Source organism: Equus caballus, chromosome 1 (genome assembly GCF_041296265.1).
Source record: "Equus caballus isolate H_3958 breed thoroughbred chromosome 1, TB-T2T, whole genome shotgun sequence".
Taxonomy (NCBI): domain Eukaryota; kingdom Metazoa; phylum Chordata; class Mammalia; order Perissodactyla; family Equidae; genus Equus; species Equus caballus.
The window spans coordinates 86,045,562-86,064,969 of record NC_091684.1 but is presented as its reverse complement, the minus strand read 5'-3'; the positions used below and the strand labels follow the sequence as shown (position 1 = coordinate 86,064,969).

Sequence of the window (19,408 nt, the reverse complement as noted above, 5' to 3'; positions counted from 1 at the left end):
AACCCTTGTATAAATATGCATGTGGGGAGATACATATCAAAACATATCCCAGAAACAAAATTAAAAATAGTTTCTATGGAGGCTGGCCCGGTGGTGCAGCAGTTAAGTTCACATGTTCCACTTCGGTGGTCCCGGGGTTCACTGGTTCGAATCCCGGGTGCGGACATGGCGCTGCTTGGCAAGCCATGCAGTGGTAGGCGTCCCACATATAAAGTAGAGGGAGATGGGCTCGGATGTTAGCTCAGGGCCAGCCTTCCTCAGCAAAAAGAGGAGGATTGAGAGCAGTTAGCTCAGGGCTAATCTTCCTCAAAAAAAAAAAAAAAAGTTTCTATGAGTAATGTTATTCCACGCTCCACGTTTTTGCTGAGAACTCTTTGGTGTTTATTCTATGGGTGGTGTACTATATATAGCAGTCCAGACTGCTGTTATTTTTTTTGATTAGTCTTGAAAATTTATCCTTGTGTTGTGCAATACAGGAAAAATATGCTTAGTGGAGGTCATAGAGTAGCATATGTAGCACCTAAAAGAGAGAGAGAGAGAGAGAGAGAGAGAGAGAGTGTGTGTGTGTGTGTGTGTGTATGTAATACAAGAAAGCATAGTGTTCTCAAGTCTAAAATTGCCTTATCTTGAAATAGAGTTTTGAATATATAGATTCAGATCTTGAAAATTGCCTCTAAAATTACTTCTCCAGTTTTGCTTGTCTTTTCAGTATTTTTCCTTAAAATATAGTCTTTTTGGTATCCTTCCTTAAAATGTTGGATAATTAGTACACAGTTGTTTTCTCCTCAGGATTTTAACATAGTTTATACAGTCTGAGTCTGGTCGGGATCTTTGAGATGCCACTCGCTCACTGTGGTCTCTGCCATTCTTCAGAGAAGAAGAGGAGGACTTTCAACATTCTGAAATAGGCATGCAATCTCAACCAATATATTATGTATATTGGTTATAGATTTATACTTATATGTGAGTCTCATCTGCTCTTCATAGATAGTAAATATTTCAAAGTGGTATGAATAAATATATTTAATTTTTCATAGAGGTATCATATCTCAAAAACAGTTTGTACAATAGGTAATGCTCTGGTGTAATTGCAGAATGAATTCTAAGGGGTCAGCCCGTCTGGCCCTCTCTTTGGTCTCTTAATACTTAATGCTTGAGCATCATCTAGGTGACAGGGAGACATTAATGAGTGCTAAATTACTCTGCTTGTCTCTGTGCTTGATTTTCATGCATTATGTGCAAATAGGGACACTCATTTTCTTTAATAGCTGTTTCTTTGGTCATATTCCACATATGGGAATGAGAGAGTTGAAATAACATTCTTATACTCAGCACATATATTAAGATGAATTTTAACAAGAATCTGTATGCGTTGAGGCAATCTTCAATGCCAAGTTGGAAATTCAGATGATTTCAGAGCTGGGAATACAGGCACAGATTTTATGTATGCTATTTTCTAAATGGAAAAGAAGAAAAGATACATTTCTGTTGACATTACTGTTGGTGAATGTATCTGTCAACCTTAATCTCTGTCTCACAAGAAACAGACCCTGAGTTAGAATGTCTGAAATATACTCAGACTTCTGGATCTGGTTTTTCACTGGCATGTCAATCCTCTTATGATAAGGGTCAAATTAAGTGCTTAATTTTAGTAAGCTGCTTCCATTGTTATAATTCTACATCTATGATCTCATATATTATCCAGGCCATTTTAGGCTCTTTAATTCCATTTATCTTTTTTTAATTCTAATTTTTGTTTTATCACAGCTGTGAAAATATTTCAGAAACTTACTTGCAAGGATTTATAACATAGGAACAAAGAAATTTCCTTTACCTCATGGTTTCTGGGAAACTTTTTTCTTCTTCGCTTGCTGTCTATCGAGAAATATAGTTTTTAGGCACTAAATCTTCGGTGGTGTTCATGAGGGAAGTTTCAATGTTTTTTCACACGTTTGAAATAAAATTTCACTAGAGAATAGATGGGATACATCATTATGATACTGAAATGGATTTTTCACATAGTCTTGTGGTGCAACAGACCTGACCAGTTCTGTAGTTGGGATCGGATAGATTATAGGATCGTATCTGCATCCATCAATTATTTGTGTGTTCTTCTAGTTGTGCTGTTGAATATGCCAGCCTCTGTGTGTGTATGTGCGTTCTTGTGTGTTTGTGTAGGCTTCCTTTAGTAATGTAGCAGCTCTAATAGTCAGTGAGTTCTGGGTTCTTCCTCACAGGAATCTGTCTTCCTTTTCTCTCTTGTGTGTAGATCTTCAGTGTACCGTTCCCACTTTCCCTATATTTTCTCCTGATCAGGTAGTATGCTTCCCTGTTGGTCATTCAGCATTCCTAATCTAGGTTTAAATTTCCCTTTGACTTCTGGAATTTTCTAAAGAGACCTCTTGTTCTTCCTTTTCTGTGGTTCTCTTCTCTCTCTCTGCACTGGCCGTTAGAGTGGTTCTCTTTATCTCTACGTGACAGTCGTTGAAAAACTGCGTTCAGATTCTAACCCTGCTTTTGTCATCTACTTTTGCTTTTTGCCTGTTCTTAACCATTTTTAGTGTTTCTTCTGTTATCCATCTCAGTTTTTTCTTTTCTTTTTACTTCAGGCTTCGTCTTTTCGCATTCTTCCTTAATAAAACTTCCGGTTTCAGTCTATAGCTCTTGCAGTTCTCTGTCAATTAAGTTTAACAATGCAAATCTGTTTTTTGTGAGGCCTTTAAATTCGTAGGAATGTGGTTTATGTTATATTTTGGTGCTGCGATTCTTTTAGTGTTCTTCAGCTTTACTCTGGTATTGGATATGCATATATGGAGCAAGAAATGCCTGATGTCCAAGCTGGATTTCGAAAAGGGAGAGTCACATGAGATCTAATTGCAATTACTCAATGGCTACTTGAGTGCTCCAGAGAGTTTCAAAGGAAGGTTAGTCTCTGTTTTATAGACTGCGGTAAAGCCTTTGACTGTGTGGATCGTGAAAAGCTGTGGGCTGCTCTCAAAGAAATGGGCGTGCCTCAGTCACTTGACTGTCCTGATGCATAACCTATATTGTGGACAAGAAGCCACTGTCAGGACAGGATATGGAGGGACAGAATGGTTTCCTATAGGCAAAGGTGTCAGACAAGGGTGCATTTTACCTCCCTATCCATTTAATCTGTACACAGATTAATACGAAAGATTGGACTAGACTCAGAGGAAGCAGGAGTGAAAATTGGTGGAAAAAATACCAACCATCTAAGATTTGCAGATGACACCATCTTACTGTCAGAAAGCAGCAATGACTTGAAATGAGTTGATGAACGTGAAAGAAGAAAGTGCCAAAGCGGGACTTTTTTTGAACATGAAGAAAAAATCATGACTACGGAAGAACTACACAGCTTAACATAGACAATGAAGACATTGAAATTGTTAAAGATTTTGTTTTCCTTGGTTCAGGCATCAATTTAAATGGAGCCAAAAAATCAAGAGAAGACTGAGACTCAAAGGGGCAGCAAGGAAAGAATTAGGAAAGATTATTAAGCATAAGGAAGTGTCATTAGAGACCAAGGCCAAGATTATCCACATGCTTGTATTCCCAGTTACGATGTATGGGTGTGAAAGCTGGACAGTGAAGAAAGCTGACAGGAAAAAAATTGATTCATTTGAAATGTAGTGCTGGAGGAGAGCTCTAAGGATACCTGGACTGCTAGAAGGAAGAACAAGTAGGTCCTACAGCAAATTAAGCCTGAACTATTGCTGGAGGCAAAAATGATAAAACTGAGGCTGTCCTACTTTGGGCACATCATGAGAAGGCAGGATTCTTTGGAAAAGACAATACTGCTGGGAAAAGTAGAAGGCCACAGGAAAAGAGGAAGACCAAATAGGAGATGGATTGACTCCATAAAGGAAGCCAGAGGCATGAGTCACCAGGAGCTGAGGAGGGCTGTTGAGGACAGGACACTGTGGACATCACTCATTCATAGGGTCGCCAGGAGTGAGAGATTTGGCGACATGGCAGATAACACACACAATGCTCTGTGACCTACCGTGCAGGAGGAGGGGGTGTGGTGGCGGGAGCAGTCAGCCAGGTTGGTAGGAGTGTATTCCCTGACAGTGTTTAGAATTCCCAGTGAAGGGTGAGAATCAAAAGCAGGCCAACTTTTTGTGGGTTTCCCTCCAGTTTTGAAGCTCCCTGCAGAGAGTACCACCTTCTTGCCTGCCCCTGGGGCAGACTGTGCCCATGACCCTGCTCCGCCTTGGTTCATTGCTGCTCCTGTTTCCTGGGTTTTAGTGTAACATTGAAACTTGGGAAAGCAGTAATTGAAGAGGAAGGTGCTCTGCTGACTTCTAAGCCAACAACTTTATTTTATCAAGTATTTTAATGAGTTCCAAAAGGATATGGCAGATGTTGATACATTCATTCCTTCTACAGTAGCCCAGAAAAATAGGTTTAAACTAGTATTCCATCTCTAAATGAATGTTAAAAAGGTCCCTTTCTCCTCTTCTTTCTATGTTGATCTCTGTCTTCTACTTTGGTTTTCTGTGTCCTTTCCAAAAAATCCATTAAGTGGCACTACTTGAGACTGCCCTTTCTCAGGCTAAATTTTAATTATTGACTAAATTTTAATTACCTACTAGTGATACAGGCAACCTTCTCTTTCTCATCTCACTACTGCCTGCCACTCCTCCATTCTAACAAATTTGCTTATTTTCTGTAAATTATTTTTCAAGTGGTTTTGTTTTTAACAGAATTCAACCTGCCTATAGTAACTTTATTCACTTTACCTGTAGCCACATCATCAAAACACATTTGATACAAGGAAATCAGAGGATTGTCCTAGGGTCAGTTTCTGGGAGGAGCTGGGTAACCATGGGCAAATGATTTACTCTCACAATGGCTCTTTTTCTCTCTTATCTGTAAAGTAACCATAATAATAGCATTTACTCATACTTGTAAGTACTTAACTCATAGAGCTGTTCAATTGTTTATCCACTGACTATCTATTTGGTGCCAGATGCTGTGCTCTATGATGGGTAGAAGTCAATAAATGGAACTGACATGGCACTTCCCTTGGTGTGTCATTGAGAAAATGCACAGTTCCTGAGACATAGGTGCTTAGTGGTTGTTAGCTACTACTAAGTGGGAGGTGGTTCAAGTGTAGAATAAATGGCAGCTCCTTTCCCCTTGAAAGGCATAGAAAGAATTCATTCCTTCTTTTATTCTTCAGATATCCTTTATGAATGTTTCTTGTGTACCAGGGATGCAGTATAAACAGGGTAGGCAGAGTCCCTTTCTTCATGGAGTGTACATACTTGGGGGAGAAGACAATGACCAAGAAAAGAGCTCAATAAAACAATTACAAAAGTGATCCATGTTATAAAGGAATGAGACAGATAAGGCTGGGCGGGGCGGTAAGGAGAGGACTGTAAGGTACGCCTCAAGAATGGGAAGGAGCGGGCTTTACAAAGGAGGAAGTGCATTTCTGGCAAAGGGAAAAACGAGCAAAGGCCTTAAGACAGAAAAGGACTTTCCACATTTGAGCAATAAAAAGAAGACATGGATAGTTGGATTGTCACGAACAAAGTGGAGAAAGATGTGAGAGACTATTCTAGAGGTAGGAGCAAATAGATGGTGCAAGGCCTCATAGCCCACGGGAAGGAGTTGACTTACATGAGGCCTGGGGCAATGGAAGGGCAGGTGGAAGAAATATAGCAGTTAGTAGAAGGAAATAATAGAGATGGCGCCCAGGTGTCTGGTTTTAATTACTTTGATTGGCAGTGCTACTATGGAGCTAAGGAACAAAGGGGATGGCAACATTTGGGAGAATTAAAGAAAGATTTACATTTTGGACGTGTTAAATTCCAAGAACGTAAACCTACTAAAATGGGATCATTATTTGTGGCTATTCATAAGATAAAAGCTTGTCTGTTTCCTGTTTTGTGTTTCATTTTGTTTCTGTGACATTTAAGAAAGGCATTCAAGACTTCTGTAGTTTCCAGCTTGTATTTTTGCTAAGTCTTAGTTGGCAGGAAGCTAGAAATTCAAGTCACTGAAGATTGCCACTGGCCTGTGAGGGGATGAGTAGAGTAGGACTCTCGATGGGTTGGTTGATGACAGTGAAACTGTTTGAGAATACCAGAGGGTTTACTCAGAGCTTATTGGCACAGTGAATTTACTCTGTGCTGATGGATTTCCTGATTTAGTGTATTAAAGATGAAAAAGGTAAAGTTCCTTTCTGATAGAAGTGTTTGTTTTTACTAATCTGGGAATAGAAAGGCATTGATGAAATGTTTATATATTCAGAGGAAACATTCTGCCTCCTGCCTTACGTTTGGATAGCTGCCACTGTGACTGCTGGAAATTAAGTGAGAGGTCTGATGTCTTGATCATCTCTGATATTTGGGTGTTTCTGTCCAGCTCTCTTTCAGCTGACATTACCCAGACACACTGCTAATGCTGTGCTTGTAGCCCGTAAGCTCTTTCCTGTCGTTTTGTGTATATACTTTTGCTTAATAGTCATCAGCAGAGAACAGCAGATTACTTTCGTAGCTGTATTATTTTATGAGATAAAAAAGGTATTACTGTGATCTTGCGTAAAACCACATACACAGCATGATTAGTTAACGATACTAATGAAATGTCCTCTAATTCCCTCTACCAAAAAAACAAAAACAAAAAAACAGGGCTGGAGATCGGCTTATACAGTAAAAGTGTGAAAGGTACACTTGATTTTTCTCTTTGGATTTGTGCAGGAGAGGGATTCTCTTCTCTCCTTTTGCGTTTTTCCACAGAACCATAAAACGTGAGTGCCAGCAGAGCCCTCGAAGGATATTGGGTTCATTTGCTGGTGAGGAACTGAGGACTGGACAGTCATACTGTAGTCCAAATGGGATCATGTCATTGCAAAGAAAAATCTTACTAAGAAGAACAGATTTTTCCCAAAGCTGCTGTGGTGTCCATTCACTGGTCCCTCCCATGCCTCGGCGGGCTTTTACATGCCCTCTTGTACTGCATGCGTGAGAGATTATGAGTCTTTACTGTTTGCTTCAGCGCCTTTAGTTTTACTGCAAAGCGTATGTTTTTGGGGCAGGAGTCCCTAACTAGTCACTTATGGAATCTGGTATACTTCAATAGAATCTGATGTCATGGTTCATCTCTTTTTCCAAGACTTGTGACCATTTTTGCTGATGTCCAAGTCTGCTTGGATCCTTGAGGTTGCCACATCTGCGCCTGTATCACATACTAGGCCCCACAGAAGAAGGCTCTTCCAGCACACGTTGACTTTAGCCTCAGTTCTGAAGTACTCACCGCAACCCATGCCTTGCAGTTGAATGCCTTGGTGAGCAATCCGATTGCTGTTTCTGTTATTCTTCTTGCCTCTTCCGCTGAATTTGATGGTTAGCACCATTTTCTCATTCATGATTTTGGTGCCATTATGAGCATTCTTACACATGCTTTCTTGTACAAATAAATGAGATTTTCTTTAGTGAATTTATGTAGAAATGGAACTGCCAGTTGCAGGGCATGCGCATTTTCAACTTCAACGTCAAATTGTTTTCTAAAGTGTTTTTTAACAATTTACTCACCATCGGCAGTGTATAACAGTTTCCATTTTTTCCCATTCTTGCCAACACTTGGTATTGTCGGGGTTTTTTTCTTTTTTGCCAGTCTGGAGAGTATAAAATAAATTTTATTTTGCTTTTAGTCTGTATTTCTCTAATTACTAATACCTATATTTCTCTAATTACTGATACTCCAATTACTAATAACCTCTTTTCATATGATAATTCACCATTTGTATTTCTTGTACTGTGAAATGCTATTTATATCTTTTGCCTATTTTTCTGCTTTTTCAATGATTTTTATAAATTCTTTATGTCTTCATTTGTCTATTATATGAATTTCAAATATCTTCTCATAGTTTTTGGTTTGTCATTTTACTTTACAGTGGCTCTTATTGAACAGAGCTTCTTAATTTTATGATGTTGAAGTTATCAATCTTTTCTTTTGTATTCTTTGTGTCTTGCTTGAGAAATCCTTTCTTATTATAAGCTCATACTGATATTCACCCATATTTTCTTCTGAAAGTCTTAGAATTTGCCTTTCACAATTTAACTTAAATCTTAGGGTCGATTTTTTGTACATATGGTATAGGAATCTAATTTTATTCATTTATTAATAAATTATGTATTTGTTTATCTGTGTTTTCATTCATTCTTGTCATGTGCTTTTGTATTTTAACACTTACATAATAGTTAAGATGCATTATTTTGTATTCTACATTTTTAGTTGCATTCAAAGTTGTTTTCTGATTGACCTAAGTATTTGTCAATATGTTTAGTGCTGCATAGATGACAGAAGCTGTCTAACTGACGAACAAAGAGAGATTATTAAAGGAAAAAAGGCCCATTTTCACTCAGCATAATGTTCATGGTTCTGTCAAGACAAATAGCAACATATTACGGTTTTCAACAACTTTTACGGCATACATATTCACAAGTACAAATTTATTGAGGAGCGTGTATCTTAATTAATTATTACTTGTTACCAAATTCCACACTCAACATTTATCGGAATACTGTATCTCTATTCCACATCTTTTCAATAATTCATCATTCAGCAAAAGTCTGAATTATTTGCAGAACTGGGTGCTGAAGGGTTCTTTGCAGAGTGTCTTCCTGGTAGTTTTCTGATGTGAGCTCCAGCTGTAGCTTCTCCACCTTGGTGTTAGGATCGGTGTCTCCTCAGATGAGCTCTTGAATGTTGACTAAGGAATGAGTGATCGTTGAAGATATCCTTCATTCCTAACACTGAGATTGTTTTATACAGTGTCAATCCACGTGTCTTATAAGTATTGTTCTCTGAGAAATGGGTTTCAGATGTTTACTTCATTGAAGTGCTTGTCTAGCAGGAATTATCTGGTACTCTCCCAGAGGGTTCTACCTCCTGGTAAAGGCTTTCTTGCCTTAAAGATTATAACCATTCAGAGTTTTCTTGTGCACACCGAGGCCAGAGCTTGCTGAAGGTCCACCATGGGTGATTACAGAGCGAGGCCTGCCCTCTGATGCAAATTTGTTCATGTTTTTGATTTATCAGTGAGGGCCTTTACACACTGATTACAGACAGAAAGTTTCTCAACCATATGAATTCTTTAGTGTGTAAAGGGTAGCCTGCTGGCTGAAATCTTTCCCGTAATCGTATAATTCATATAGTTTTTCTGAACCCTGTGTGGATTCTCTGGTGTCAACGTAGGTGTGTGCTCTGGCTGAAGGCTCTTCCATATTCATTGCATTAATAGGGTTTCTCTCCAGTGCAAAGTGTCTGATGTTGTCCAAGGACAGAGTATGCATTCAAAGCTTTTCCATGGAAATGACATGCTTATGTTATTTTACTGGGGTGAATTTGCTCATGTACCTTAAGGGATGAATGATGACTGAAGGCTCCTCTACAGAGAGCACAGTCACAGAGTGTCTCCCCCATGTTGGTTTTCAGTGTGCGCATAAAGGTTAAAGCCGTGCTTGAAGGCTCTTCTGCATTCATTCCATTTATAGGGTTTCTCTCTAGTGTGACAATTTTTTTTCCAGTTGCACAAGTGCAATTTATTAAACGATATTTTTCTGGGTTTTTTTCGTATAATTTGTCAGCAAATCCTGTCAACTTCTACCTTCAAAATGTGTTTAAATTGCTGTGTCTTTAGTAGGTTCTTAATAAACATAGGCGGGCTGTGCTTTGCGTGGTTCTGATATGCACAATTTCAGTTAGCGTAGTTTAGTTAGATGACGTAAGCACCCCAACATAATGTTCAGATTTCGTTTACGATGGTATATTAACTGAACAATTGCATAAAGTCCAAACTTCGCTGTTGGCTCTTCAGTCTGTGAATCGCTGTCATGTACCAGCTGCACATTGTGATCAGTGACCAATCACATCACTTCTTTCAGAGTCTGTGCTGGTTGGTCCCTGCACCTCTCTTCTTCATTTCGCAGCCAGACAGCAAGTGTATAGTTGCGTTGCCTCCTTGTCTCCCTGTGATCAAGGCACGGGACATTTTACAAAAATGGATAAATGGGCATTGGCTAACAGAGATGAAAGTGCAGTAAAGAAACCAAAAGTGGTGATCCTGGAAATGAAATTCCCATTGAACATAAATGGAGTTGGAGAAGCAATATCTGAGTGTGGGAGTGTGGACACGGCTGCCGCTTGAGAAACTGTCGATATGCAGCCCGAGGAACTGGCTTCCCAGAGTGAAGATGAGCTTATTGACGTAAATGAGGAAAATGGTTGTGACACAAAGGATGAAGACGTCCCACGGGAAGTGACACTGGCAAAAAAATTCACATTAAAGGAACTCTGAGAGACATTTCATAACATTGAAAATGCTGGAAAATGATCCAAATGTAGAGGTAGTATGACAATTCGCCAAGGCATGGAAGAAATGCGCATTCCACGTGGAAAGTTATGTAATGAGAAGCTGAAAGCAGGCAAGTGCTGTTGAAGTGGCTCTTGATAAATGTTTTACGAAGAAATAAAATACTTTAATTCTCGGTGTTTCTAATGTTTTAAATTATAGCATAATAAACAAATATTAATTTTACTATTTTTCATTTCTCTATACTTTTATAACTGATACAAGGAAAGATTTTAATGTTTGGACAGAATGTTTTAAAGGTCACAGAACGATCATAAACAATTTTCCCAAAGATTGCTTTGTGTGGTCATTTTTATGGTCCTGTAGTAACGTGCAAACCGAGCGCTGCCTGTGTTTTTTCAGTGAATAAATATAGACTCAGTGCAGGACCAAAAATATGGGCTTCTTTTCTTTGAATTGTCTCAACTCCTTTGCTCTGATAACTACATATTCACTGTAAGAAAAATAAATAATATTTCTCTATATGTTTTATTTGGCCACAGGCCAGGAAAGTCAGATGCAATGATGGAATAAATGAGATAAATTTGTGACCTCCTGTCGCAGTTCCTGGATCATAGTAGGCACTCGATAAATGCAAAATCTATGCAGAATCTGATCACTTCTCTCACCTCCACTGCTGCCACCCTTGTATGAGTCACTGTGACATCCCCTGAATGGTTGAGTAACCCCCTTTAGGTCACCCTGCCTCTTCCATGCCTCCCTGCAGCCTGCACTTGGTACATGACACAGTGGCTGCCCATTCCCTCAGTAAAAACCGAAGATCTTACCCTGGGCTCAAGGCCTTTCATGATCTGGCCCCATTATCTCCAGCCTCGTCTCCCATCACCTTCCCCCTGGCCTACTCCACTCCAGCTTCAATGACATTTTCCCTCTTCTGGAATGTGCTAAGTGTTCTTCTGCCTGAGGGACTTCCGCTCGCCTTCCCTCTGCCTGGAAAGCTCCTCCTGCAGATCCTCGTCTGGCTAGTTCCCCTTCCCTGTTTCAAGTCTTTGCTCCGAAGTCATCCCCTCAATGAGGCCTGACAGGTCTAATCCTAATTTCAGCCTTCCCCCCGCAGCAGCATTCCTAATCCCCCTTATACTGTTTCATTTTTTTTCATAGAACTTTAAACCTCTAACATAATTTATAAATTTAGTGTGTATTTATTTATTGTCTCTCTTCCTCTGCCAGAATATAAGCCTAATGAGTTCAGGGATCTTTGAATTATTCAGTGATTTATCTCAAGTGCTTCGAGCGTTTCCTAGCTCATAATATGTCCTCAGTAAATATTTAAGTGATAAATGAATGTTTGAAAGAGGCTGTTGATGTTGTTGCTTGATAATTATTTTCCATGTTATACTATTCCAGTAGTTTTGGCAGCATTTGTTATAGAAATCATGTCTTATTACAAAATTACCTGGAATACAGTATTACATTGCCGGCTTCTCCCCTCCTGAAGAATAGATCTCTGTTCTGAAGAGTTGTAAGGTCACAGGAAGAATATAAGAATGTTTAACAAAAGGAATTCAGTCCAACATGTATTTATGGAGCAGTTACTATGTGCAGTGGACTAAATTGGATGGTGATATTATTGCCTCAGGTTTTAACTAAAGTGTTTATTTTCACTGGACACCTGGTTTCCGTGGAGTTTAATCTGACCTGCTTGACAGATAGCCGGAGGCTGTAATGCCTATGGTGAACTTTTTGAGTTGGAGCTAACCATGGAGAAATTGTCAGGACATAACTGAGAGGAGGACCAGTTACAGAAAGTCTGAACCTGGATAAACATCTTGAAAGACAAGGGTAGTAAGAATCTAAGGAAAGTACCTGGAACGATGTGAGGGATTTTTTAATGACTGGGATTATTAGGAGCATTTCTTGACTTTTCAAGAGTACAATTTGTTTGATTTGCTTAGATTGTATATGGAAAGAGTTGTAATCTAAGTTTTATTATGTTTATGTGGAAATAGAGGGAAAACTAGGGACTGGGTTGCTTTTTTTCCAGTGATCTGATTGAATTTTATATTGATGCTACAGATACTTATGATACATTAAAATTTGTCATAGATATAACAGACAGGGTCGATAATTTCCTCCAATATTGTCCTATTTCCTGGCTTCATGTAACCATGAAATTACTTAGTGGGATCGTGCAATACTAGCTTTAATTGGAAGTTAAAAAGGATCTTACCTTGGCAGTTCTAAAAAGCAACTCCATTTGTCAGCATGGCAGCACATATTTATGAGCAATCATAAAGTGGGTTATGATAAGTCATCATTTTATTGAGACTGTTACATTTGCCAGGCACAGTGTTAGACACTGTAATAGTTACATAAATGAATGCGTAATGACAACTGAGGAAACAGAAGGGGGGATTATAGTGCTTTAGGAGCATAAAACGAAGGAACTGACCTAGCCTGGTGCGTCAGGGAAGGCTTGTCATTGGAAAGGATGCTTTGGTTGAGACTTGAATAAGGCTTAACTAGAGGAGGGAGAAAGAGTTTAATAGCATGTGCAGAAGTCCTGTAGGAACATAGGAATGAAGTTTGGTTGGAGGAAATGTTGGGCTGGCACCAGACCATTTTTTTGGTCTTGTTCCTCAGAACAAAGGGAAGCCATTGAGCGATTTGAAACCAGGAAACGGTATAGTCAGATTGATGGTGTGACCTCAAGGTGAAGCACCAATGGAAGGGGGTTTTGCAGTGTGGAAAACTATTCAGTGGGCTTTGAAGATGTCTGAACGAGAGACGATGATAGCAGGGGGGTGAGAAACTGATGGATTTGAAAGGTATTGGAGTAGAAGCCGTAGGACTTGGTGACTGTAAACTAGGTATCACTCTTACTTAAGCACTGCCATTTGTCTAATTGTTCATGAGATTTCTTCTAAAAGATTCTTTCTTTATAATTTATTATTTTGTTTAGGATTTGTATAAAGAAAGATTAGGTAATTTTGTTTCTTCAAGTTTGTGTTATAAAATAGGGAATGGTGTAGGGGCTGGTCCCGTGGCCGAGTGGTTAAGTTTGCGCACTTCGCTGCAGGCGGCCCAGTGTTTCATTGGTTCTAATCCTGGGAGCAGACATGGCACTGCTCATCAAACCACGCTGAGGCAGCGTCCCACATGCCACAACTAGAAGGACCCACAACGAAGAATATACAACCATGTACGGGGGGGCTTTGGGGAGAAAAAGGAAAAAATAGAATCTTTAAAAAAATAAAACAGGGAATGGTGTAGATTCAAGTGCTTCCTGGAACAGCAAAATCCTAGTATCTTAGGATCATAGTAGTCATTCATGGTTAATTAACAGACTTTGAAATTTTAAAAAATAATAGAACATAAGCAGAATTCACCTTTGTAGCATTTTGGTTATGGAATATGATTTTTTGTGAGGTGAATCAAAATTTGTTGCCCTAGGTATTAGGTGCTAGGTACTAGAATATAAGACATAGGAACCGAAAAGCAAAATATACCAAAAGGTGAATATTTAAGGGTGATTTTTTATGGGCTAAGGCAGGAAGAATGGTGGTCCTTGTGTGCACTCAAGTGCAGAGGTACACCAGTGGCATATGTGACCAAAATGTGAAGGCAAGAAATGAGAGGTGGGAGTGTGGGCCTCAGGGCCAGGGTAGCAAAGACTAACTCAGAAGAGGCTTTTTGGCCCAAGAAGACATACTTTAACGAATCCTTACTGTTCTGTAACCTGAGCAGTGTTAACTCTCTGGATGCCATCAGTACTAGGCAGTGTTTAGTTTTTCTTCTTGGAATAGGAAATAGATTCCGTGTGTGTGTGTGTGTGTGTGTGTGTGTGAGAACCTGTATCCTTATGCACACATATGTTGAGTATAACCAGATTTACTCCACATGGGTTATAATAAATAAAAAATAAAGCTATTTATCAAAACTTATCAAATCCATAGTCAGTAGGCTCTCAAACCACAGTGGTTCTGGGGACAAATTGTACTTTCAGATGAATAATGAGTTAATTAAAGGGAACTGACAGGTGTTTGTGAACTGGTGTTTGGTCTGTCAATGCTCAGTATATTTTATTTTCTGTCACAAAGGAACCCTTTGCTTGCTGGAATGTAAAATAAAACCAGCTCCGAGATAAACTGAAAAAAGCCTGTAAGTATGTCAGGCTGGGTTCTATCATTCAAAGTTGAATCGTGATTGAAAGTTGTAGCTGTAGCCTCTCTCCTTGGAGGTGTAGCAGAGCTCTACTTGAACTTAATGTTGCTTCTTGGCCAGGCACTCTGTCACGCAATGCTGAAGGGAAACTTTGTACAAATGAGTTGGTTTTATAAATTTAATAGAGTAGTTCAATATATTATTTGTTTGTTCCTTTCTGTTATATGGTTGGTGTGTACCACATATTAATGAGCAGGTCCATATGTGCTCTCATTTCTGGCTCTGTCCAGAGTACACAGACTTCTTGTAATATTCTGCTGCTATTCATTGCTCCAAATTCTTATAAAAGACTGCTCACATCTTTCTTGGAATCCATATCCTTTTTGGGACCTATTCAGGATCCTAGCTCCTGAGAGCGTGGCCCTCATACTTGAGCACTTGTTAAAGATGCAGAATCAATCCCATCCAAGACCCGCAGAATCAGAATCTGCATTTTAGCAAGACCTCCGGGTTCTAGGACGTGTGTTGAAGACCGAGAAGGACTTCTCTGGATAAACGTGGTGAAACTCAGTTAAACCTCCAGAAGCAGTATGGGGCCGGGGACTTTTCCATTCAGGCAAATTAGGTTAAATGGTCGGTTCTTGGAAATATGTATGTTCAGCCCTCTGTGAGTAAAAAGTTATCTTGAGCCTCATCCTCGTCATCTATATATGTGTGGGTAATCTTGATATTACAGAGATCGTGTGAGCATTAAATAAGTAAGGCCAGGACTGGCACACACTATATTTTTGGTAAATATAGTGTGCCTTCTCTTCTTTTGGGGCTTATTGGTAGCACTGTTATTCTCACCTGGCCCATACCCTGCTGTATTCTCTTACTCTCTTTCCCAAGCTGTCTTTAATTAGTACATTAAAGCAATTATTTATTAAATGGTATTTAGATAGCCTCCAGCATCCAAAGGAGCCTGTCTTACCCAGGAGTGAAGTTTACGTGCTAGACCGAGTTTCATAGGGTAAGTGAGACAAGACAGGAAAGGGTTGTGGGCATTGTAAGGTACTGAGCACATCAGCACAATTCTGTTCTTTGTTATTACACTACACATTTGGAAAACGGAATACATCTTTGATCTTACAGATTATATAAGCAACAAAAATGCTCCCTTATTTTTTATTATAGCCACGCTAAGCATAAATTAATATTCAGATACACTCATTATATGAAAATAATACTATTTTTTTAGCAAATGACTTTTTAAATGTAACAATTGAATGTTCACTGGAAATTAATGAGCACCTGGGGGGATAGCTGGGAGGTGATTATTAAGAGATTGGACTTGGCCTGTGACTGATGCTATAAGCCAGCTATTAAGTATTGCTGCTACCATGTAAGAAATAAGCAAATACATAGCATTATAGAGTTTTAAATGCAAATTAGCGTTGCACTTTTCCAATTTATATAGCTTATTCTTCAGGCTAACCAAAAAGGCTTGTTTTTGGCTTCTGAATATTTATTCCGTCTCTTCAGCTCCACTCTGCCGTTCTGCTGTGGTGAAGGTCTCCCAGGATACACTTGTATGTTCCTGATTAACAGAGTCAATGAACATATTTGTTCTTTTGCTACTCTGTTAAGTGTCCTGTTTTTTGAGATTGAAATGTCAAAATATAAATGGTTAGATTCTTTGGGAATTTGCCACTTAGAACCTCTTAAAAGTCAGATACTTTGTTAAAAAAAATGATAATATCTGCAGTTTATTGTCTATTTAGTAGTGCCTTTTGCATGTCAGTCACTGAGTAAGATTCTTTATCTCACTTATCTCATCATTTTAGAGGTTCAACACTTTGCCTAAGATCACCGACCCTCTGCGTCGCAGAGCTGGGGTGGGAATCTCAGCTATTGCTCCTTCTAGAGTCCAAGCTTCTTGCAGTACTCCTGCTGCCTATATTGAGTCACCCCATTTATGATCTTTTCCCTTGTATGTTTTTTCCTGTAATCCTGCTTAATTAATTGATTGAAATTGAATTTCAGATGACTGAACTAACAAATGATCTCTCTGTACATTTTTAAGCAATCCAGGATCATTTCATTTCAAATGCGATCAAGTGGACAATGTGAGGTTGAACTAAGATGATTTTTCTGGTTGATTTGAACCCAGAAGTTCTGTTATTGACCTGTTCTTCTGTGTTAGTTTGGGACATGTACACCTGCTATTAGCATCTGTTCTGTTCTTGGCGATATTTGATGTCCTAGGAAGATGTCAGAAAATTTCTTGTTAATTTTGATGTTTCAAACAGTGTGTAAGAGTGCTAACATGGAAAGCCTATGTTTTACGGTTCTCCATACGGCTTGCCTCTGGGATCAGTATTGATAGTGAGAAGACTGTCGATTGCCTTGAATGGCGATAACTGCCCCCTCGTCCCCCCACCCAGTTACCTTTTTTGCAAGTAAAACTGCTCTAGGAATTGATTCTGTGGCTTTTCCTGGACAGCCATTCTTACATTTTTCTCTAATTTTTAAAATGCGCTAAAACAATATTCTTCTAAGTCTGATTTAGACTGTGTAGTCATGTGAAACCTCACTTTCCCCTCTTTCCCTCTGCCTTTGCAGGATGATGAAGTGGTCCTGCAGTGTACTGCCACCGTCCACAAAGAGCAGCAGAAGCTATGTTTGGCAGCAGAAGGGTTTGGCAACAGACTTTGTTTCTTGGAGTCCACTTCAAATTCCAAGGTGGGATAAAGCCTTTTGAGGCTATTCGAATATTCGGGTTTACTAGAGGCCTGGGAGTTATTTATGGGCACCCTACTGTTTTCTGTGGAACACGTATACTAAAGGGGATATGAAAAATGTTTTCACTATTCATTAAGCAGATTTTTAATTGAGCCCCTACTCTGCAAATAACTCAGATACGATTGTTGACAAGAATAGACAAAGTCCTTGCCCCTGTGGTATTTGTATTCTAGTGGAAAAGTCAACAGTAAATGAGTGAGATAATTTCAGAGCTGATAAGGGCTATGAAGAAAAGCACAGCAATAAGATAGAGAGTGATGAGGCAAGGACTCATCCTTTCACAAAGAATGTGTAGAGGGAAGGCCTTTTTTGAGGTGGTGACATTTGAGCAGACTAGAATGAATTGAGAAAGTGAGCAGTACTAAGTTCTTTAACATTCCAGAAAGAGGAACCAGGTAATGTAACGGCCGCTAGCTAGCAGTGTGCTTGCAGAGTGTTTAAGGAACAGCCAGGAGGCCACTCCAGCTGTGGGACCATGAATGAAGGGACTAATGGTGGGAGATGAGGTTTCAAAGGGACCAGGTCATGGAGGACCTTCCAGACCATGTTTGGGAATTGAGGTTTCTTCTTAGCATGAAGGGAAGCCATTGGAGCAAGTGACTTTAGCGATTTGATTTAGATATTTGAAAGATTGTTTTGGCTCTCGTATGGATTAGAGGATGTTGAGAGAGCCATAGGAGAAGCAGGGAGGCTGGTTGGAAGGTACCTGCAGAAGTCTGGGTGGGAACTGATGGTTCTTCAGACTAGAAGGAATGGTGGTGGGAAAACGTGGTAGGATTGGGAATACGCTTTGAGCACTTGCAGGATGTGCTGATAGATCAAACTGTGTAGGATAAAGGAAAGAGAGGAAATGAAGATGTCTTTGGGGTTAGGAAATCACCTAGAAAACAGTCAATGTAATAATCTTTTGTGTAGCACTTTTTAGTTTACAGAGTCCCTTGACATGCATGATCTCATTTAATTGTCACCGTAAGACTATGAATAGTTATTGCTGTCATATTCATCGTGCAGATGAAGACATGGAGAGCTAAATGCAGATGAAGAATGGAGAAGTCAGGTACCAGACCTGAAATGAGTCATGTGATTTGAAGCAACCGTGTTAGCCGTGGCTTTTCACTTAGACCTTGGTCTTTTGGCTTCAAATCCCTGATTCTTTCCTTTATACCACAGTACCTCTTTGCTTATCCTGTGAAATAATATTGAACACTGTATGCATATGATTGATTTATTATAGTATAATGCCAAGTAACATAATTAATATTGTAATAGTGCGTGGCAAAACATTATGCATTTTATAGCCCTGTTTAAATTTATTTTTAATTTGACAAGTGTTTATGAAGCATTCTCTTTGTACAAGTTACTGTGATAGGGGTCAGTTGTGAAAAATATTCTTCTTAAAAAGAAAATATTAATCATTTTAGTATTTGGCACTTTCCCGGTGGTTTCTGATATTCTGTAGTGGCTAGAAGCAGGCAGGCTATTTAGTGAGCTGGGTTTTGATTTTCCACATTATACTGAGCACTGTACTAGCTGTGGTCCTCTTGATCTCTTCATGTAAGAGCTGGTTTCCAGTACTACAAACGAGTTCTCCCAATTCTGTAGTAGGTATGTCAGGTAGCCATGGAGGCACTGAGATAGGGCTAGGCATCCATTTAAACTGGTTAATACCTAGCAGATATACTAGACTATGTGGTTGTTACTGATGACCTACTGATCTGAGCATTTTAACCATTTTTGTTGCTGTCATGCTATCTTATTCTTTTCTGGTTTATCTGAAAATTTGCTTGTAGGATGAGATATTGAGATTGTTTTTCAAACATAATAAAATAGCAATTGAAGTCTAATAAATCAATCTGAACTGTTTATGTTTTTAAGTTCTTACAATGTAAATGCTGTCTTTTCTTTCCCTCACTTAGATTACTTGAAGACCCTGCACTATGTCAGTTTTTTTTTCAGATCTCCATTTGCCTTTGTCCTCCCTGACTTGTACACTCATGCACCACATAACAATGTTTCAGTCGACAACGGGCTGCACATATGACGGTGGTCCCATAAGCTTAGTACCACCTAGCCTAGGAGTGTAGTAAGACTGTGTTATCCAGGTTTGTGTAA

General features: G+C 39.2%; 1 protein-coding gene across 1 annotated transcript in view; it reads left to right on the top strand.

The window, feature by feature from the left end:
• The window catches only part of RYR2 (ryanodine receptor 2), a 682,530-nt gene that overhangs the window by 159,066 nt on the left and 504,056 nt on the right, over nt 1-19,408 (top strand). The window contains exon 2 of the mRNA XM_070228795.1: nt 17,117-17,236. Within this exon, the coding sequence (XP_070084896.1) occupies nt 17,117-17,236 (120 nt within the window). The remainder of the gene's footprint in view (nt 1-17,116; nt 17,237-19,408) is intronic.